The sequence below is a fragment of the Nannospalax galili genome, unplaced genomic scaffold (genome assembly GCF_000622305.1).
Source record: "Nannospalax galili isolate Female #2095 unplaced genomic scaffold, S.galili_v1.0 scaffold2399, whole genome shotgun sequence".
Classification (NCBI taxonomy): domain Eukaryota; kingdom Metazoa; phylum Chordata; class Mammalia; order Rodentia; family Spalacidae; genus Nannospalax; species Nannospalax galili.
This window is the reverse complement of record NW_008343093.1, coordinates 5,063-28,442: the sequence shown is the minus strand read 5'-3', so window position 1 is coordinate 28,442 and position 23,380 is coordinate 5,063. Positions and strand designations below refer to the sequence as shown.

Below are 23,380 nucleotides of genomic sequence, written 5' to 3'. Positions count from 1 at the left end.
TATGGGCTTCAGTCGGGGTATAAAGATGATTAAGGTTGATTGAGATGTTCTGTATGAAATACACAAAAATTCAATTAAAAAAAAGTGTGCCACCACACCTGGTGATTTGTTTTTCAAGATCAAGAAGTGACTACCAAAATTTAAAGCAATGGTTGAGCAGGTATACAAGAGAGCAGAATGAACACAGGCAGGACTAGTGACCTAGAAAATCATGTCAAGGTTCTTGTTAAAAGGGCAAAAAAAGAAACAGAAAGAGAAAAGCTGAAATAAGGACTAATTCTAGAAATCTACCCATATGTATTCATTAAAATGATCAAGAATCAAGGTAGCAGTGGAGGCTTTCACACAGGCAAGGGTCCAGGGTCTCTCTCTGCCTAGTACAGGAGCAAGCTAAAAGAAATATTTTTTTTCACTCACAAATTGTACTTTCTTTCTTTTTTTTTTTTTTTTTTTTTTTTTTTTTGTCTTTTTGAGACAGGGTTTCTCTGTAGCTCCAGCTGGCCTGGAACTCACTATGTAGACCAGGCTGGCCTTGAACTCACAGAGATCCACTGTACTGGGTTTAAAGGCATGCACCACCACACCCAGCCACAAATTGAACTTTCTACACATCACTATTAAAAGTCAACATTTTAACAGATTATTTGACTGGTGGCTCATCTTCATCTGCTCATCAAACTTTCATACCTGTTTCACTGCCAGTAACTATTCCAGAAGTATGAACTTCATCATGAAGCTCCGTGAATGCCCAATTCAAACTTGGGTTTCTCCAGTGTTTCCATTTTTCTTTTTTTCTTTTGTTTGTCTTTTTTGTTTGTTTGGTTTTTGGTTTTTGTTTTCTTTTGGAGACAGGGTTTCCCTGTAGCCCCAGCTGGCCTGGCACTCGCTATGTAGACCAGGCTGGACTTGATCTCACAGAGATCTGCCTGCTTCTGCCTCTCAAGTGCTGGGACTAAAGGCATGCACCACTACTCCCAGCTTGGCTTGGCTTGTCTGAGATAGATTCTCATGTAGCCCAGGATGGACTTAAATTCACTATATTGCTTAAACACTGAACTCCTGATCCTCCTGCCCTCACCTCCTAAGGGCTGGATTACAGGCATGTATCACTACACCTGGCTCATTTTTCTAAAGAGGACATCACAGAGGACAAATAGATTGGCAAGTCTTTTCTGCATCTTTTTCAAGACACTCTGGAATCAATTTATTAACCACTTCTTTCACGTCATTTATCTTCACCCCTCTAAACATGATTTCCAGCTTCTTCCAGTTTTGGCTGATCTATTGATGATGTGCATAAATGGTCTTCTATATGTAACTATTCTTTTTTAATAAACCCAGCACAGAACAGACAAAGCAGTTAACATTAGAAATCATGACATCAAAATGAACTTTAGGGCCAGCGAGATGGCTCAGTGGGGAAAGGTGCTTGCTGCCAAGCCTACTAACCTGAGTTGGATCCCCTGGACCCATGGTGGAAGAAGAGAACCGACTTCAACAAATTGCCCTTTGACCTCCACGCATGTGCCTGTACACACACACACACACACACACACACACACACACACACACACAAACATACAAAAGCAATCAATCGTCAATAAAATGTAATAAGAGTCAGGCATGGTGGCAGACACCTTTAATCCCAGCACTTGGGAGGCAGAGGCAGGTGGCTCTCTGTGAGAGTGAGGCCAGCCTGGGCTACAAAGTGTGTTCCAGGTCAGCTTGGGCTACAGAGAAACCCTGTCTCAAAAAAAAAAAAAGTAATAAGAAATAAAAATGAGCTTCAATCATGATTTGTCTTTTTTTTTTTTTAAACCGTGGAGCAGGTTTTGCCACACACCATGGAAGTTAACAAGGGAGCTTTTATCCTGAACATCCTCAGCAATTATTTGGAGTTTCTATGTAACTTTATCATTCTGCATATCATCAAGGCGGACTTCAGTCACAGCTAACAAAGTTATTTTAGTTCCTTGAGTCCCCATAGCTATTGTTTCTCCAATGTTCCTTGCACTGAATACAGTAGGTACTTTCACATCATCTGATTTTTCTTAGGAAATGAAACAGAACTTCCTTTTTGGCTTCCTTTTTGCTGCCTTTTGTAAAATGCTCAACTGCCATCTGCTGCTTAGAGGGTCAAAAGGGTTCAAAGGAGATACTGTTACTTCTACCATTGTATTATTCTCTACATGTAAACTTATGAGAGGTTTTATTTCCTTCTTTGTTCTCCCCTATATTACATCCAATGATCTTTCAGGCTGACAGGAGCCACTGAATATTCTTAAACAATTTACATATGAAATTTTAAATAGTCTTTTCAGGGGCTGAGAGATGGCTCAGCGATTAATAGCACTGGCTGCTCTTGCAGAAGGCCTGGGTTCAGTTCCCAGCACCAACATGTCAACTAACAACCATCCATAACTCCAGTTCCAAGAGATACAATGCCCTCTTCTGGTATCTACAGGCATTGCATGCATGTGGTGCTCTTACATTCAGGCAAAACGCTTGCACACATAAAATTAAAACAAATAAAATTTTTTAAATCTTCAAAATAGATCTTTTGAAACATTATTCATTGCAAGGAGTGGCCTACAGTGGGCAGACTAGTATGAGGGATGTTGTTAGAAGATGATTCATTCTGTCTCTGAGCTTCTGTTTGATACTAACTGCATACTGCTAGGAAAAGAGATGAATCGTGAATGATAAAAATACATAAATAGGTAGGTAGATGATAGATAGATAGGTAGATAGATAGATAGATATAGATAGATAGATGATAGATAGATAGATGATAGAGGACAGATAGATGATGATGATAGATGATAGATAGATAGATGATAGATAGATAGATGATAGATATAGATAGATGATAGACAGATAGATAATTGATAGATACATGAGAGATGACTGATAGACAAATGATAGATATATAGAAGATGATAGATAGATAGATAGATGCTAGATAGACAGACAGACAGAGATAGATGATAGATAGATAGATGATAGATAGATGACAGATAGATAACAGATAGATGGAAGATAGATCGATAGATAGATAACAGGTAGATGATAGATAGATGGATGATAGATAGATGATTGACAGAGAGACAGATAGATGATTGATTGATAGATAGATGATAGATAGATAGATAGATAGATAGATAGATAGATAGATAGGGAGAGAGATGAAAGATAGACAGAGATAGATAGATGATTGACTGATAGATGGATGATAGATAGATGATAGATAGAAGATGATAGATAAATAATTGATAGATACTTGATAGATTATAGATAGATAGATGATAGAAGATGATAGATAGATAGATGATAGATAGATAGATAGATGACAGATAGATAGATAGATAGATAGATAGACAGGTAGATACTCACCACCTCCATAGCACCAGGATTTTAAGTTTTCACTGTTAAATCTCTATCTCTGTTCTTTCTTTCCTGTCTTCTTCACCTCTTACAACCCACCCCAGAGGTGAGGCTTTGTTTAGGTCTCTGTTCTGAGATGAAGCATCCTATCTTTTAGAGTATTACAAAGACAGACTCACTCTCTTCTCTACTCTGCACTTACTCAGTGAATCACTTGTTCTCTGCTGTGAAGATAGCAAAGGAGTTTGATGGTAACAGCAGCAATGTAAAGATCAGAGATGGGGGCTGGGAGATAGCTCATTCAAGAAAGTGATTTCTAAACAAGTGTGAGAACCTGAGTTCGAACCCCAAAACCCATCTGGAAAAGTCAACATAATGGCATGCACTTGTAATCCCAGTGCTGAGGAGGTAGAGACAGGCAGATCCCTGGGACTCCCTGGCTAGCCAGCTACACGGTGAGCTCTAGGCCCATGAGAGACCCCATCTCAAAACTCAAGGTAGATGATGCTCCTGAGGTTATCCTCTGGCTTCCACCTATACATGCACAGGCACATCCATGTATACCTGCACACACACCAACATGTATCCACATGCATACATAAACAGAAATTAACAAGATCAGAGACTGTTCTCTGCAGCACCTTTATAACAAGCATTTGAACCCCTAAGACTAATAGAATTTGTCTGTTTGATCAAATACATGTCAAATTGATCTTAAAAGAAATGAATACACCTAAGTATAGCCATCCCCCCACCCCCTAAAAAAGGAGACCATTGGTTTTGTTTTGTTTTGTTCTTACTTTATAGATTGATTCATGGCTGGAAATTTGCCTTACTAAAAGCTTGGCATCTTCTTGACTTTTGACGTAGCCTTTTGTAATACTGTACATCAAGCCAAGACTCCTTTTGATCCGCACATCTGCAATATTTATTAGTATTGGTATTCAAGCCAAGACTCCTTTTGATCCGCACATCTGCAATATTTATTAGTATTGGTATTATAATCTGGAATTACAGGGAAGAAAAAAGAGGCATAAATTCCATGAGATGTTTTCTCTCATAAGAGATCCTATCTTACCATGGTTATACGTATGTAGATAAGCCGGGGTGAATGTGGGCCCAGACTAGGAGCCTAGGAAGGAGATAAAAAGCAAAAAAAGAAGTTGAGGAAGGCAGAAAGGGCAATGGGGCACATGTGATGTAAAAGTTGAAAAGAGGCTATGGGAAATGGAAGGATACAGAAGGGGTCTGGAGATGGGAGAGAAGAGCCGGGGGAGAATTAACAAAAACCTAATTTTATTTGAATACACCATACTGAAACCTAATACTGTGTATGCTAATTTAAACTTTTAAACTCAAAAAACTTTTCATGAGGAAAAGCATTCTCTCAAAGTGTCATCTCCAGACCAGCAAAGCCATACCCAGAAACTTTCTAGAAATGCTGACTCTAGGCCTGTCCTAGACCTGCTATATCAGACACTCTAGGACGTGTGCCAGCAACAGATGTCTCCACAAGGCCTTTGGCTGACTCCACACACATGCTTGGGTTTGAGATCACTCCTAAGGAAATCCAAGCTTTATGAATGACACTCCACAGCTTTAAGTGGAGCCTCTAGCATGCCCCTTTCCCTTGTTCTCTCTACTCTGCAATTTCAGATCCCCAGCACCCATATAAAAATCCAGACATGGTAGTGCACATCTGTAACCTAACACTAGGGGCTGGCAGAACAGAGCCAGGCAGGTTCATGGAGCTTTCTGACCAGCCAGTCTAGTCAACTGATGCTAATAGAAATTTTTTTGCCACTAATCCTCTATCATTTCAATGTATACTAACAGTCTTTTTTCATGTGATAGGAATTAAGCAGCAGGGATTGGAGAAATGGCTCAGCAGTTAAGAACACTGGCTGCTCTTTCAGAGGACTTGGGTTCAGTTCCCAGCACCCACATGTTGGCTAAGAACTCTCTGTAACTTCAGTTCCAGGGGACCTGACACACTCATTTGGCCTCTGTAGGCATTGCACACACAGGTGCACTTATATACATGCAGGCAAAATACTCATACATATAAAAAAATAAACAAAAAGAAGTAAATAAAAAGAATTAAATAACAAACATGGATTGATAAATGAAATCCTCTAAAACAACCTGGTTAAACTCTTGGATAATGCATCTTCCTTGGAAAGAAAGAATGGAGTTGAGATGGAAAATATAAATATCTGCCTTTAGAATTCAAGCCACAATCACTGGAAAAATGAATAGTAATTGTTAAGTAGGTGAAATGCCACCTTAAGAATAAATTCAAGGGGCTGGAGAGATAGCTCAGCGGTTGAGAACACTAGCTGTTCTTGCAGAAGACCTGGATTTGGTTCCCATCACCCACATGGCAGCTAACTACCATCTTCTGGTCTCCATGGAGACCGCACACATGGGATGTGCTTACATACATCCAGGAAAAACACTCATAAACATAAAATACACATAAAATAAAAATAAATATTTTAAAATTAATAGACAGCAAGCTATGTGAGTATGGGGCTGTAGATAAAATATTTTAGTTTCTACATAGTTCTGGAGATTAGGAATAAATTCACTGAAATATAAAGATCTTACTCCAGACAACTCTGCTCCAGCAACATTCATATTTTCATTTATTTACCCGACAATTATTATTTCATTATCTGACAAGTGCTGTTCAAGAGTCAGAGGTTACATCAGTGACCAAAACCAAAAAGCCTCTCTTTGTGGAGTGACATTACATCATCAAAAGGTGACATAAGTGATCTGGGAAGGAAAATAAAAGCCAGGCAGGTAGGTAGGTAGACAAACATCAAGAGGATGGGCTGCAAAGCTGGAGATATGGAGGGTGGATTTCCATGTTTACATGAGGTGATTGAAGAGGCCTCTGTCAAGGCAAGATTTAGGCAATGACTCAAAGGAGGTAAGGGAGCAAACTAAGCAGGTATCTAGTAGAAGAACATTCCAGAAGAGGAAGTTCCTTCTCTTATTTCCTTCAAAACAGTGAGGCTTATTAAATAATTTAGGAAACAATGTAGGAAAACAATATTTTAAGGTATGAAGCCTTACCTTGAAGATAGGAAGAAACCTAATGACTCTAAAATATCCTATTATCACTGTAAACTGAATAAGAAACAAGCTGTCTGGTCTCAGCTTGACAGAGCATAAGCACAATATATCAATAATTCCAATAATTATGATGAAAAAATCCAAATTATTCCACTTCTGATGAAAGTATTTCCTTTTTAAAATGAGTATCTGTTTAAAAAAATAGAATTTTGTCATTTCATAACAACTATACACCGACATGAGAGAGAGAAATCTTTAAAACTGTCCTCAACTACAAATGAGTTGTATTCTAAAGATTTATTTCTTATTTTGCATATGTGTGTGTGTGTTTGTGCATGTGTGCGTGCGCACGCACACCCAGGTGTACGTATGTGTACCACATGTGTGCAGTGCATTATTGAGGCCAGAAGAGGGCATTATATCCCCTGGAACTAGAGTTACAAGTGGTCGAGAGCTGCTCAGTGTGGGTACTGGGATTGGAACCTAGATATTCTGCAAGTGCTCCTAGGCCCTGGGCCATCTCCCTATTCCTCCACGAGTTGTATCCTGAATATTGAACATTGCTATTTATCTGGAATTCCTCCAAATTATTTTTAATCTCCAACATGAAAATTTAAACGTGATCTAAAAATAGAACCTATAATTAAACTTCAATGCCCAAAACAAGGACTTAAAGAGCAATAAACACATTTATCATTATAATACTATTACTAATAAAGTATGAAAACTCTATTGTAGATAAACTATCTTTGAAGCATTTGTCTTGGTAAGTAGTCTTCATGTTATGACAAGGATCTAGAAAGCCAGTTTATTTTATTTGCTTATTTCTTTCATTATTGCAAAAGTGTTTGAGAGAAGCATTTATGCCTGAAATTTTCTATTTTATTTTACCTGATCCTTGGGAGTGTCTCTATTTTTATGATATTTAACTGATGTCCAAGGCTGTAACTGTTATAAGTGATTTCATTATTAAACTCAGAAAACTCCAAAATGCTGCCAACATTCCAAGAGCCCATCAGCTATAGTAACAAATAGCTCCTGACATCAAGTTGTTTCAATAACACAACAAAAATAGATTCAAGATAATCTAAATTATCATTTTTATACAATATATTTCTATTTTAAATAGTACCTGCAGTGTTGATTTTAATATATATAAAAATATAAAATAGTAGTTTATTGATATCAATGCTGATACATTTAATTCTCTTGCCATTGGCCATAAATGTATTATCATAGGGAAAATATACATGACTGTTACAATATGTGTTGCATATTCAAATTCTTCTGAAATTATAATATAATATACAAAAGTCAGAAATTTATTACTCCTGAAAAACATAAGAGCAAACAAAGTATCAGATCACTTAAAGGTGTAAGAAGCAAGCACTGAGGTCCAACATGTGTCTAAACAAATCACTAAGATTAATTTGAAGAAAACCATAAGTAATATAAAACAACAGGCAAATAAAAATAACAAGTGTACTTTATATATAAATCACAATAGAGAAAGATAAATAGGATGGCTCTGTTAAGGTATCTCAGGCATGGGGAGCACTTTTTAAGTCACAGCTACAGGACATAAGGAACTATAAAGATTCATAAATCAAACACTAAAACAATATATTTAGAGGAAATGTGTTATACAACAGCATTGCTTAAAAGTTTTGAAATAAGGAAAATAGTCTATTCTGTAATTACCATAACACATAGCGATCCAAAATACAGCTGAATGAAAGAGGCTCCCTGATGTGATAGCTGGTTTATGTGGTCAACTTGATTGGATTAAGAAAAACCTGGGGTGTTGGATCCCTCCTTCTGCATTGTCAGATATCTTCTACAGGCTCCCAAAACAATACAGGCTATTGCCATTGCTCTTGGCTGTCCACCAGAACTAGACACCAAGTGCCTGTTGCTGAAAACAACACATACTCTGGACATTGGACACGAAGAAACTAAGTTGAAACTGAGCTGGGAGCTTCCTCCCTCATGGCTAGCATTCTTAGGGATAGAAGGTGCTATGCAGGCTGTTGAGGAAGAAAAATCATCGATGGCCAAACCCAGCTGTAGACCTTGCATGCTTTAATACTGAACTGGCTGGCAAAATATACCCACTGGTGTATGAATGGCATGAATTTTCTGAGGGAAATAACCACTTCTTGGTTGGATTTGAGGCCCACTCCACTGTGGAATATATTTCTGGTACTGAAGACCTGGTCAAAACCTTATGGCGAGGGAGCTCACAGTCCTTATTGGAGATCTACAGTTAATATATTATCATATGGACATGTAGTTTCACTGCCTTCCAAATATATATATCTTTACACTCACAGACTCTCTGCCTTGGTCAGGGAAGCCTCTTCCAGCAATGGACAATGGTCACAGTTCTGAGAATAAGAGACTGCTGTGTACCCGGCCCCAAACTGCTGTCTATGTTACCCCTCCAATGCCTAGGGATCATCTTGGGCAGGGTGGGGCTGGGCGGGGCAGAGTAAGCAGCCTTTCTCTCTCAAGGCCATCCTTTCCTTGCCTGCATGGACTACATACCCTCTGAAACTGTGAGCCAAAATAACACTTCCTTAAGTGACTTCCTGCCAGCATTTCATCACAGCAATGAGAAAAGTAGGTAATACACCAAAAATATGTCCAGATGGTAGGGTTTTAATTTTTATATTATCTTTAAATTAATTTGATGGAAGAATAAAAGCAAAATACTATCAGATACAAAAAGGTTAATACTGACTTAAAATTTAGGAGCATGAGCTGGAGAGATAGCTCAGCAGTTAAGAGCACTGACTGCTCTTGAAGAGGACCCAGGTTTGGTTCCCAGTACCCACATGGCAGCTAGCAACCATCTATAACTTCAGTTCCAGGGAATCCAACACCCTCTTCTGGCCTCTGCAGGCATTGCTCACACAGGTGCACTTACATACATGCAGCCAGAATATTCATACATGTAAAATTAAAATAAATTAAAAATTTTTAGCAGCATTTGTGTTCCTGGTATGTTCTAGTTTTGGCATCTTCCATTGGTAGAAAAATATTGTTTTCCAGCTCTAAAAATTATTTTTGCTCACAATCTTATGACAAAGTTAAAAAATCTCCTGGGTGTGGTGTGGCACATGCCTTTAGTCCCAGCTCTAAGGAGACAAAGGCAGGTAGATTTCCATGAGTTTGAGACCAGCCTGGTTTACACAGTTAATTCCAGGCCAGCCAGAGATGCATAATAAGACCCTGTCTCAAAAAAAAAAATCTACCCATGTTAAGGAAAATCTATATTCCATAATATTTTGGAAAATTGGTGATAGGCATTTTAAGGTCATGTTGCCTTTTACCTAATTAGAGACATCAAAATAACTATTATATATGGCACAAACAAAGCTAAACTTAGAGCTAGAGATTTCTTGCCCTTGCTCTGTGCTATATCCAGGTGACTACTGCAAACAACACAGAATATAAGACAGTTCTAACATTCCACCATTTTTAAATTAGGGTATCAATGAAGTTGCTAAAATGAAGGAAAGAGGAAAAGCACTCTCTTTAGTTCCCATTCAATCAGTGAGAGTCTACCATATTAATAGCTGCATGTGAGTGAGGAAAATCAAGATACTCTACTCTGAAAATATATAAAGGTTTATAATTCTTACCTGGGTACAGTAAAAAGTATTTTTTCTTTGCGATAGTCCAAGTAATGTTTTTAAACATTATAAGCCAACTTCTAGCTCTTACATAAGTTGAAACATCAGCAATACTCATGAATCTAAGAAAAGTATACATATGTGTTATTAAAATAGCATCTCACATGAGGCAATTAAAAAGGGGAAATATGTAAAAATAAATTTAATGTGGACTTACTAAGTATGTTTACTCAGTCCTTAGCCTCTGCATGCATCCACCTAACTACCATGGTCATGTTTCAGTAATATTTTTAGTCTGAGATACCTATACTCCAGTTCCTAGAAACATTCCTGACCTGAGATGGAACATAATTCAAGCCCCTCTAGGCCAGTCCTTTGGAGTTCTGAATTTTCATCATGTGTTACCCAGCCCTGGGGGAAACTGAATACCCCAACTTTCCCAAATGTAAGCCCAGGGACCAATTACAGGCCTCTCAAAGAGATCACCAGGCTTCGAGTATTAACTACCACGCAGCTGGCATCTCTACCACTCTCACAGCTTTGTGTCAGATCATCTCCTCACTAATGCATACCAGGACTGTGATCAGATATTAATATATCTCTAAGATGCCAAGCTTTTCCCAGCAGTTTGCATTGCATCTATAAGTGCCATAACTTAGGTCAGTTCCTGCAGAACCCACACCATCCCCAGAAAGCAGCCTAAGAGCAGAAGCCAGATATCTGTGCCTTCTCCAATAGTTTAGTGACAATGATATAAGGAAAAATAATTATGAGTTAGCTAAAGCTGTATTGGTTCTTATCTATGGATTTTCATGTCTCTATCTAATCCTGGAGTGTCATCAAAATTATGAAACTGCTGTGGGGTGCAGAATGGGGAAAGACATGCAAACAAGAAAAATAGAGTCAGAAACAAATCGTAGACAGCCTATATAGTATCATGTTCAAGGCCCTGGGTTCTGTCACCAGCACAAGAAAGACAGGAGAAAGAGAGAGACGGAGGGAGGGGTGGAGAAAGGGAGGGATGGAAAGAGAAGAAAAAGAATATTTTTAATGGATGGATGGATGGATGGATGGATGGATGGATGGGCAGGTAGACAGATGAATGTAGATAGCTGAGATGATAGACTGGTTAATATAGACAATTATTTGTTTAGTATCACATAGTCATTGAGTTTTGGAAATATCAATTAAAGAAGTATCATACTTACTTTCCTTGGATGGGGCAATAGCTTTTGGTTGCACCAATTAATACTCGGGCTGCCTCTACTTCAAGGATTCCATCACTACATTGTTTTTCAAAGCTACTCTAAAATATACAATTTTAAATAGAAATTACAAGGAATCAAAACATAAATGTAATGGCTGGGGTTGGTAGCTCACATTGCAATCCCAGCACTTAAGAGGCAGGAGGATTGTCACGAGTTCCAGGCCAGCCTGTGCTATGGAGTGAACCCCTGCCTCAAAAGCAAAAATGGAAACAAAGAAAAATGTAATGTATGCTTCTTTTTAAGTTTTTAATTTATTTTTACATTGTGTGTGTGTGTGTGTATGTGTGTGTGTGTGTCTGTGTGTCTGTGTGTCTGTGCGCGCAGATGCGTGGGCGTGTGGAGGATGGATGGATGGATGGGCAGGTAGACAGATGAATGTAGATAGCTGAGATGATAGACTGGTTAATATAGACAATTATTTGTTTAGTATCACATAGTCATTGAGTTTTGGAAATATCAATTAAAGAAGTATCATACTTACTTTCCTTGGATGGGGCAATAGCTTTTGGTTGCACCAATTAATACTCGGGCTGCCTCTACTTCAAGGATTCCATCACTACATTGTTTTTCAAAGCTACTCTAAAATATACAATTTTAAATAGAAATTACAAGGAATCAAAACATAAATGTAATGGCTGGGGTTGGTAGCTCACATTGCAATCACAGCACTTAAGAGGCAGGAGGATTGTCACGAGTTCCAGGCCAGCCTGTGCTATGGAGTGAACCCCTGCCTCAAAAGCAAAAATGGAAACAAAGAAAAATGTAATGTATGCTTCTTTTTAAGTTTTTAATTTATTTTTACATTGTGTGTGTGTGTGTGTGTATGTGTGTGTGTCTGTGTGTCTGTGTGTCTGTGCATGCAGATGCATGGGCATGTGGAGGTCAGAGAAGAACTTGAGGGAACTGGTTCTCTACTTCCACCACATAGGTCCAGGAGATTAAGCTCAGGTTTCGAGTTCAGTGGCAAGTTCCTTTACCCACTGAGCTGGCCCCTACTGTATGCTTTGTCATCTTTACACAACTCCCACTTATTACTAAACCAAATACAACTGGTTGGGTATGCCATGGGTTCTAGATATGTGAATTCAATCAATTTATCATACTTTTAAGGGTTAAATAAACACTTGAGGGAATCTCATATAAAAGGAACTCAGTATATTGAATTTATAAATTCAATATAGTTTCAGCTGGGTGAGGTGACTCATACCTGTAATACCAGCCCCTGGGAAGTCAAAGCAGAAGGATCAAGGCCAGCCTGGGATACATAGTAAGGCTCTGTCTCAAAACAACACCAAAAAAAAAAAAAAAAAACCTTTCAACACTTAAAGATGCTTAATTATCTAAGTATGTAAATGGCACCCTAAGAACCCACTAAGTTACAGCTAAAACTCATTCATCTTAGAGACAAAATAATGTTTGTGACTCTAATTCAAAGCCTAAGAAGGAAGGTTTGGTTTGGCTTAAACATTAATAACTGAGGCTGTGAAGATGGCTCAAGCAAAGGTCCTCAAGCAGGAGGACCTGAGTTTAGACCCCTAGTGTGCACGTAAAAAGCCAGATATAATTTGTGCCTATAATTCCAGTACCCGGGAGGTGAAGAGGACAGGAGGATCCCTGGGGCTTACTGACCAGCTAGTCTAGCCAAATCAGTGAGCTCCAGTCTCAGTAAGAGACAGTGTCTCAAAAAATTAAAGTGGAGAGCAATTGAGAAAGATACCCAATTTTGACCTTTGGCCTCCACATGCATGCACAGACATGAACACATACACACACCAAATAAATAAACTCCGATAACTCAAACATTAAACAGTCAATAGGTTATCAGAAGGCAGAAGCGGTTTTCTAATCACCCCCAAACCAAGGATTAAAGGCATAATAAGAAAAAACTTTTAAAGATTATTTGAACAATACCAACCATTTGTATTATGGCCACATACAATCTGGCTTCTTCTATTAAAACTTCATCTGTCGGGGACTCCTCTTTTTCACCATGGGAAACATGGGAAAACTTAACAGTATGAGTCTGTTTTAAAATCTAAAGAGATAAAGTCAAAAACAAGTAAAAAAGGTTAGGAGGGAGCAAAGGCTATACTTAACAAAGATTTCAATAACTCACATCACAGTTGCTGAAATGAGAGGCTGTACATAACCTGGGCAATGCTTTTCTGAATATGACTATTGTTTTCAATTGAGGGGAAGGAAAAACTCCTTTGGGGAGATTCAGAGGCCAAATTTTCCTCTTACACTTCAGGGATCTCTGCATCAACCTGTGTGTTTTGTTTCTTATACTACATAGGGAGCTATCCCTCAGGATGTCAACCTGCTGGAAGTATCATCTTGGCAGGGGTCACTGACTGGAATTCAACCAGCCACTTGGTATATCCATTCTTCTGGCACTAAGACCTTCTCTTTAGAGACAGAATTCAAAGAAGTCGCTTTACCAGAACAACAAAGCTAGTAAAGATTTCCCCTCTTTTTCCTTCACTCAGCAAAATCAGGTATGCTTTGGGGGTGTGGGTAGGGGTGAGCCCATGAATGTGCAGGCCAGAGGTCAACCTCAGGTATTAGTCCTCAGGGCAGTCACCCACATTGATTTTGTTTTTGTTTTTGTATTTTGTTTTTTTAAATATCAAAGGTTGCTCTTAATTTTTTATTCATTAAATTTGTTTTTTGACAATTTCATATGTGTAACTTTGGTTTATTTTTTTTTTACGTGTATGAGTGTTTTGCTTGCCTGTAAATGCACCTGTGTGTTCAATGCCTGTGGAGGTCAGAAGAGGGCATCGGACCCCCTGGAACTGGAGACACAGACAGTTGTAAGCTGCCATGTGGGTTCTAGGAACTGAACCCAAGTCCTCTGCAAGAGCAGCAAATACTCTTAACCACTGTGCCATCTCTCCAACCCTGACATGTAACTTTTGAGATAGACTCTCTCACTGGGTCCTGGAGCTCATAAATTAGGCAGACTGGCCAGCCAGTGAACTCCAGGGCTCCCCAGTCTCAGCCTCCCCAGCACTAAGACTGCAAGTATACACAATCATGCCAGGTTTTTTTATGTGTCTCCTGGAGATCAAACCCAGATCCTCATGCCTTTATGACAAGTACTTTACTCACTGAATGATCTCCCCAGCCCCAGAATCAGGGTTTTGTTTTTTAGGTTTTTTGTTTGCTTGCTTGCTTGCTTACTTGCTTGCCTTCCTGCCTGCCTGCTTGCTTGCTTGGCGACAGGATCTCCCTGTAACCACAGCTGGCCTTAAACTTGCTATGTAGAACAGGCTGGCCTCAATCTTACAGAGATTCACCTGGCTCTGCCTCCTCAGTGCTGGGAGTAAAGGCTAGGATCAGCTTTTTAATATTGACTCAGGGAAGACAGGCAGACCAAGGGAGGGAAGTACAACTATCACTTCGCTATTCATCAACTCACAGAATGGTATTCAGTCTTTGCTTTATCTTCTACTACATTCCAATTAACATTTGTCAGAAGTTTTTCTGATTTAAATAAAGTTATTGTGTTCCGTATAATTGTCTGTATGTGATGAATGGCATTTTTCATGGCAGTTTGTCTTAGGGGAGACAGAGCACACAAACCTGTGATAAAGAAAAATGAAGAACTTAACAGAGTCCACCCAGCTTTCCCCCTCCCCAGACCTCACTGCTAACAATGGTCTTATTTGGTATCTACTGAATTTGTAGTTTTACTGTACTTGTGCATTGTATTATAAATAGCTTCAAATTCCTTTTAGATTTCATTAAATGTTCCTATTTGTGGCTTTATTGTATCTATGTATATTTTTATCTTCAAACTCAAATTCTTGGAAAGTGTCTCCCAATGTCTGTTCTCTGCTTCATCCTTTTTACCAATATAATCCCGGGCTTTCAGCTGAGCACATGAACATTTAGGGAAAAACAAAAACATCCAGATTGTATCACTCATCGCATATGCACATAATTAAGTTCTGGCCAATAGAATGTGAGTGGAAGTGAAATGTAGAACTTCTGAATTGTGGGCTTAAAAGAAAGCTGCTTATCCTGCACTCCCCATATTCTAACTTCTCCTTGATGCTTGATTGCATTGTGGTCATGGTGGGGATGAGCAGGGCTACACTGCAGACACAAAGACACCCCAAGGGACAGAGAAGCAACAAAAGAAAAGGGATCTGTGCCCCTGGACAACCTGAGGTAGCAGAATCATCCCATTATTCAGGGCTTTTTGGTGAAAGGGAAAAAAAAAAAAACAACTTCTGTTTTGCTTAAGCCTCTGTTTAGTTTGTTTCCATTAAATTATATGATCCAATCCCCCAATCAATGAAGTATCTATTTATAATTAGAAAATGAAAATAACTGATTTCTAAATCAACTCCTGAGACCCATAAGAAACGTCTGCATGGCCCTACAATAACAACCTATTTGCATTTTTCTCCGCTGTTAATTTCTGAATAACACATATACTTTACCCAATGTCCTGGCAGACCGAAGCATCATATGTGAATTTATTCCCATTGTCAATAATGACAGTACTTGTATATAGAATATAAACTAAAAAAAAAAAAAGTAAATGGTTAGGCCTAAGATATTAAATACTTTTTCCAGGGTAAATACTGTTCATTTAACTACCAACAAAATTCTGTGTTTTTAATACTGTCTCTGATAAGTTGAAGCAAAAGCGTTGTTTTCTTGGACACTCTTTGAGCACAGTACACTAGGACAGAAATTAATTTTCAATTTGAATAAAGAAAAGACTGTATATTCTAGGATAAGGACTCTGAAAGACCTTCCAGAGTTACCGCATCTGACAGAAGCTATACGAGATCAGCAAGGCTATACCCATCACAGATACAGCTATGCAGCCTGCGTACTGGGGAGAGAAGTCAGAAAAACAAGCCGTGATGACAGTGGAGAGGATCGGGACATGAGTCTGTCATCAGTGTTTATACCACTTTACAAGGAACCCTAGGGAGAAGTCAGGAGCTGTGATGAGGTTGAGAGGGGCCCTATGAACAAACAAAGACAGCCACTTTGTCAGACTCAGCTTTGCCATTTATCAATCATATGCTTTTGGGCCAGTAATCCCTCTGTGCTCTTAGTACACTTCCTCTTCGGGGAGTTAGGTTTGAGTTTCTTTACGTGCAAAGTGAAAAGGTGGATAGTTACTCCCAAAAAGAAGGCATTTGAAAAATGCTATACTCCTTGGGCCTCAGCAACAGGAACAAAATAGCAAAGAAGAGGGAATCCTGGGCCAGAAACTCTGGACATTTACGTCCAGAATCCTCAGCAAGCAGGAAGGTAGTTAGCCTAGAGATTGGTTCCCTCCAGGGAAAACTTGGAAATTTGCCTCATGGGGAGGTCGTGGGGAGCTAATCCTGGAGATTTCTAAAGAGTTCTGTGGCTGACTTGTCCAGTACTATCACATGATGAGGAATGGGGCCTGGGGTTATCCTAACATGTTGGCTTAGCATGTGCAAGAGCCTGGGTTTGATTCCCAGCACTGCAGAAGCAAACGAACAATGAGGTGTCTTCACACTGCCAGTATCTGCTACAGATGCTGCATCACCAGACTGCCAGAAATTCACCAGCTAGCCCAGGGCCCAAGGTTTTGAGAAAGAGTGGAAAGGAAACCAAGTTTTGTCTTTCCCTGCAGATGATATCTTCCGTCAGACATTGCTAAATCAGTCCTGAAGACTAAATAACCAAGATCCTTAATGCAACAATTTATACAATCTTTCTTCCTTTAGTATTCTTACTTTTTTTCTAACAGTTATAGGGATTAGATTAGTCATATTTTCACACTTTCTGACAGTTACTGAAAATGCCATTTGTGTGCTCAATAATACTTAGTGAGCTTTTATTAGGTATCAGCTATTTTACTAAGCATCACCTCAGTCCTCAATTAGAAACCAAGGCTGAATGAAGCTGAAGCACCTCCTCTAGGACACCCAGCCTGGTGGAGGCAGGATTGGAGGTCAAGTCTACCAATACCTGGTCCATAACCACTATGTGAACATTGGCCCTTTTCATACTGTCAACATATACATTTTCCTACAACTTTTCTTTTCTACCAAAAAGAATGAATATATTAAAAATCTAATTCAGAACTGGGCAACTTTACTATTGGCTATGGTAAGTGATGAAATAAGTAAGAAAATGAATAAATAAAAATAAGAATCAATAAAAATAATTATGATAGATCTTTTTCCTACCATATGTGGTGCATCTATTTTCTGTTCCGCAAAATTATAAATATCAGGAGCCAAGAGTAAGCTAAAAGCTCCTCTAATTCCAGACCATGTGATAACAACTCCCCATCGCCAATCATACTCATAACTTGAATGCATCAAAATGGGGCTCACTATAATAATAGTAAGCAACCTGTAGACAGGAAAATATCAAAAATAAATTAAAAGTACTTTATGTAGTAATGTTCCTGAAATTGTTCTTGAGGCTCAATAAGTCTCTTATAGAAAGTCTTTGCATGCTTTGAGGACCCATACAAGGATGATTCTCCCCAGAAAAGCCTTTCCTCTAGTGATGGGAATTATTAGTTCAGCAAGGTCTCTAGGCCATTGCCATCTTATTTGGCCTTACAGAATATATCCAGCTTTTCCTGGGTAACGTCTTCATTTATTTAATGGAGATGATAGTTCTTTTTTTATATTTTATTTTATGCATATGAGTGTATTGCCCGCATGTACGTAAGTGCACCCATGTGGTGCAATGCCCACAGAGGTCAGAAGAGTGTATCAAATTCCCCTGGAACTGGAGTTACAGACAGTTGTTAGCCATCATGTACTGGCACTTAGAATTAAACCCAGATCCTTTGCAAAAGCAGTGCTCTTAACCACTGAGCCATCTCTCCAGTCCTGAGATAATAGATGTTTTTTTGTAGTATTCTTTTAGCAATAATGAATGTACAACTGAGTCAAATACTGTGCAAAAGCCATGGGTCTTTCCTGATAGTCCATGACCAATCTCTGTTTGCACATGAGCACTGATGAAAGAAGCAAATGTAAACTTTCAATAACACGGACTCTTCTCAGAACCACCTGAATCTCATCTCTAGTTATTCAATTCAGTAGACTCACAGGCTCATGAATTTGCATTTATATCATACTCAGGAGTGACAAGAGTCTAATCTTTCATTTTATAGAAGAAACCTGAAAACCATTCTCCCCAGGTTGCACAGCGGGCCATTATCAAGGCCTACACAGCCATGCAGGTTTCCTGACCCCACATGACTTTTTTTTTCTCTACTCCATTGTTCCCAATTCTAACTCTGGTCTTAAGAATCTAAGCTAATGAGATAAAGGGATGGCTCAGTTGATAAAGAGCTTGCCACACAGGAATGAGGACCTCAGTTTAATCCCCAGCACCAACATTAAAGGCAGCAGAGGGGCCTATGTCTGTAACCCCAGTACTGGGGAGGCAGGGACAAGAGGATCTCCAGGGCTTGCTGACATGCCAGTCTAACGGAATCAGTGAACTCCAGGTTCAGGAAGAGACCTAGTCTCAAAAAATAAGGTAGAGGGGCCAAACATGATGACCTGAGTTCGATCCCCAGGATCCACAGAACGGAAGAAAAAAAACAGCTCCCAACTCCCACAGGTTATTTCTCCAAATAAATAAATAAATAAATAAATAAATGTAATTAAAAAAATTTTTAAATGATAGTGAGAGATATAGAGGAAGATAACACATCAACTTCATACATGAGAGGGGGAGACAGAGAGAGAGAGATAGAGAGAGGAGAGAGAGAGAGAGAAGACAAGGAGAGGAGGGGAAAGGAGGAGAGGGGAGGAAGAGAACTTTAAAATGTAATTATTACCTTACAAAATTCACTGTTACAAATAAGATGACAGTGAAAACTAGGGTGTGAAATCTAAAATACTTGATTTCACCACATCCAATCACAATGCCAAAGAAGGCATATATTAAATATTCAAATACACGTGAATATATTATTAAGAACCTAGGATGAAGACAGAAATGACATTTTAAGCAATGCATTCAAAAATACATTTTTTCACATAAAAGCATCTGTGTTACACCTATCATTATCTCAGTGGACGCCCTGTCTGGTCTCCATCATAGTTGCAGTCAACATGAGAAAGGGTTTTGTTCACCTAAAAACATTCAGTCCATTACCCTCATCACACCAAAACTCATGGGCTGCCTCTCACAACAAAATAGTAAGTGGTAGGCAGAAAAATGACCTCCCCAAGTTGGTGATTTGTCAATTTCTCTGGGATTAGCTGGCAGTTTATCAAGTACTGGAGCTGCCACCACTAAGCCCAGAGGAGGTGCAGCTTTGAGGAGGCACCTGGGTAATTTCATGTAACAGCTGAAAGGGTCATGTAATACATCTTCAAAACTTCTGCTGTGACATTGCATGTGCTCCTTCCCTTACTTAGAAAGTCTCCTCTGTCTGCTTTTCAAACTACTGAATTCCTAAAAGTCTTGGAAACCTACCTCTAGGCCCATGTTCTCCATCCAAAGCACTCTGGTCAGAATTGACCCTCTTCTGGGTCCCTGAAGGGCTGAATGTCTGCACCACCACAAGTAGGCAAAGGAGGGTAATGGGATCTCCCAGATTTCTTCCTGAGTATCTATACATGTAGCCATGCCTGGCATACAATGGCTGAGGCTGGGGTCTCAGAGGGATACTGTTCTGTGATGCCCTGTACACTACCATGCATGAGTCAGGGCCACACCTGACTTCTACAGGGTGATCTCAAGTTGTTCCTCCTCTTGATTCCCTGTCTTGGGACTTTCCCTTTCAGCTGGTCTGCCTCAGAAGCCAGCTTCCTTACAAGTGGGTCTCAAGATCTATACACAAAAAGAAGCACCCAGAAGCCTTGTTTAAGCTACAGATGGACCATGCTCTCTGATCCTACTAAGCTCAGGGTATGATTCTCCAGGTGATTCTTATCTCAAATCCATCCATTCAAGACTCCTATGGGGGTAGAACATGGAAGACTTCAAACCTCAATGCTTAGTTCTCTGATGTCATAGAATAACTGATGAGTTAAATACTTTTATTTATTTATTTATTTATTTATTTATTTTTATTTATTTTTGTCTTTTTGAGACAGGGTCTCCCTTTAGCCCCAGCTGGCCTGGAACTCACTATGTAGATCAGGCTGGCCTCAAACTAACAAAGATCTGCCTGCCTCTGCTGGGACTAACCACCACACCTGTCAGGGGTTAAATACTTTTAAAGTCTCTCAAAAGGACCTATCAATGTCTTGCATATAGTAGGATCCAAGAAATACACAATTTTAAAGTATTTATCATTAGTTTATGTATATAAACATGCATGCCATTTAGCAACATGCTTTAGAAAAGTCTTATTTCCATAGCCTCAAACTTAAATTCAATAGTCAGGCCACAGCAGTGGCTTAAGTAAAACAATAATTTAGCAACTAGAATAAGAAATTTATAATAAATTTGATGGAAAGTATCACTAATCTCAAGGACATATTCAAGTTCAGTTGCAACATCAAGCAGGTGCCTTGAAAGAACATTTTAAATACTAAAAAAAGTAGAAAGAACATTATTTCAGAACAGTGAATAATCTTTTACATTACACAAAATTTCAAGATTTTCCTCATTTCCAAATTTGCTTTTATTTGATGTGAGAATTTCTTCAGTAGACTGTGATTTGGGGTCTGGATTCTGAACCAAGTCTATGATTTAGTATGGTTTTTAGAGAAGGCCTAATCTATTTGTCTCAGAAGACAGGCAACAATTTCCCTTGTTCACATGACATTTTTGCAATTCCAGATAGAAAGAGTAGGGCGGAGTTTGGCTGGTGTTGCATCTTTCTGTGGCTTCTTCCAACTCTTGTCACGTTAGGTTACTGCCGTTTTGGTGTGTTGTGTGAAGGAAATAAATCCAGAGTTCAAAGTAAAGTTCTATCAGAAAATTATGTAGAAAAAGCACCATGGTCTCATGGTTTGTTACTCAGAATAGGAATATCAATTAATGCTGATAAATGTTACCAACTTCAGTCCCTTGAAAATATAACTGATAGCAAAATGAAAACTTTAAAGATAGAGAAAATGTATATAAAGGGAGTTTTATTAGTTTCTATAAAGACAAGATTGCTGAACCACCAAAATTCTATGGAATCCATAGCAAAGACACAGTAGGAAACTTACTTAGTAATTATGAACTCCATCCCCGGTTTAAAGCTTAAAGAATCTAAATTCAGGCCTACCACAACCAAAGCAACAATGCCTGACATTCCAAAAAATTCCACTGGGGAGAGAAAATAGCAAATTAAAATTAAATGCACTTAAATCTACACCGCGTCATACTTTAAGTAAAGGATTAGTGAGAAACTTGAAAGTAGTGTTTCTTATTTTTGCTTCAAAGGATTGGTCTAATGTTATAATTGGAGGTAGCAAGTTTTTTGTCTGTGATGGGCTATATAATAAATACTAGATTTTGTGGGCCATATGACACTTGTCACAACTACCCTGCTCAGTTATTATTTGGTGAAAGTAGCCAGAGACAACATGCAAACAAAGGGCTATAAAACACTGAAATTTGAATTTCACATAATTGCCATGTGCCACAAGATATTTTTCTTTTTAAAAGTTATTTTTAGGTAAAAGTATGACTAAAAATATGCTTCTTTGACCCAGTTTGTCAACACCACATCATCCTTGAGGCCGGGACTAGTGGAAAAATAAATTACATAATCCTTGCTCTACACCACAAAGACACTGTGCTGCATATGTCAAGTGTTGTTGGCTAAACTCACTGCTTCCTAAGCCGCCTTTGCCTCCCTGACTAAAGTGGTCATTCGTTGAGCTCCAAATGTTGAAATGTAGCCTGGGAAGAGTGTTTGAACACAGTAAATAGCAGCAGTCCTGGGATGCAGGGTCTCCAAATAGCCTGTTGTAACAGCACACATAAAAGAAGAGAAAAAAGCAAGCAAGTGAGGGAGAGCTTTAGAATAATGTAGAGCAAGTTGCACTTGGAATGTGCCCCCTCCTTCTCCATTAGTGCCTCTGCGTCTAATGAAATAGGTGCAAAGTAGTAATACTTCAAATAACGCTGTGAAAATTAAATTATGTGAAAACTGCTTGGTACACTTCTGTAGCAATGAATGATCATTATTGTTACTATGATATTAATGTTTTTCATCAATTGCTTTACTGCGTAGCAATACGTGTTAATACTTAGTAAAGAGGATTTTACTATTCATTTCAGTTACTCACTGCACATTAGATTTCTTTTTACTTTTAACTTAAATAACCAAGTTCAGTAAAGTTTGTAGTTCTATATACTGGGATAATAGCGGAACTGTCAAAATCTTATCTCCAACTTTTTATAATGAGTACACACTGGTCTTATTGCCTTACTTAGTTTTCTTTCTTTGATGCTGGACTTTAAATACATTTTTGCCAAATGCTTGATTTTAATTGATTTGGGCTGAACTGATTATACATTTCAGTTACGATTGAGAACAAAGAATCCATACTGTACAATTCTGTGATAACCCCCTCCCAACTGGAAAAGCTCTCTGTCAGGACTGGGAGTCTCCTAATGTGGAAATAATGCTGGCAGGCTCTGTGGAACCCTGCCTTACTGCATTACTCTCAATTCACACTCATCTGTTTGGGAGGAGACCAAGCACTGACTAGAAATGCCCTCATTTCTGAGAGCAAAGAGGAAGGGAACCAGCACTTATGAACTACCCTACCATGAGCCCAGCAGTGAGCTGACAAAAGCTCAAAAACAAATCTCTGGGGGGAGAAAGCCTTGATTTGCAATGTCTTCCATTATCCATGCTACAAAGACTCTCCCCATGGTGCTGGGTTTTAAATACTTTTAAATGCCCCATGGCATTGCACACTCCCATCGTGCAGTCACTGGGACAGAGGTAGGTGAAGATGTGCATAATAAGCCCTAGCCCGGTGTGGTGTCGCAGGCCTTTAATCCCAGCACAGTTGGGGCTACAGAGAGACCCTATCTCAAAAGACCAAAAAAAAAAAAACCCTT

The 23,380-nt window shown here is 38.9% G+C and overlaps 1 protein-coding gene across 1 annotated transcript in view; it reads right to left on the bottom strand.

Moving 5' to 3' along the window:
• Positions 1 to 23,380, bottom strand: part of Slc9c2 (solute carrier family 9 member C2 (putative)) — a gene marked incomplete at its 5' end in the record, with an annotated part of 47,921 nt that overhangs the window by 22,453 nt on the left and 2,088 nt on the right. The window contains 12 exon segments of the mRNA XM_008839138.1: positions 4,185 to 4,324; positions 6,459 to 6,657; positions 7,601 to 7,799; positions 10,116 to 10,161; positions 10,164 to 10,228; positions 11,856 to 11,953; positions 13,290 to 13,382; positions 14,799 to 14,962; positions 15,829 to 15,910; positions 17,572 to 17,740; positions 19,194 to 19,337; positions 21,529 to 21,628. Coding sequence (XP_008837360.1) covers positions 4,185 to 4,324; positions 6,459 to 6,657; positions 7,601 to 7,799; positions 10,116 to 10,161; positions 10,164 to 10,228; positions 11,856 to 11,953; positions 13,290 to 13,382; positions 14,799 to 14,962; positions 15,829 to 15,910; positions 17,572 to 17,740; positions 19,194 to 19,337; positions 21,529 to 21,628 — 1,499 coding nt within the window.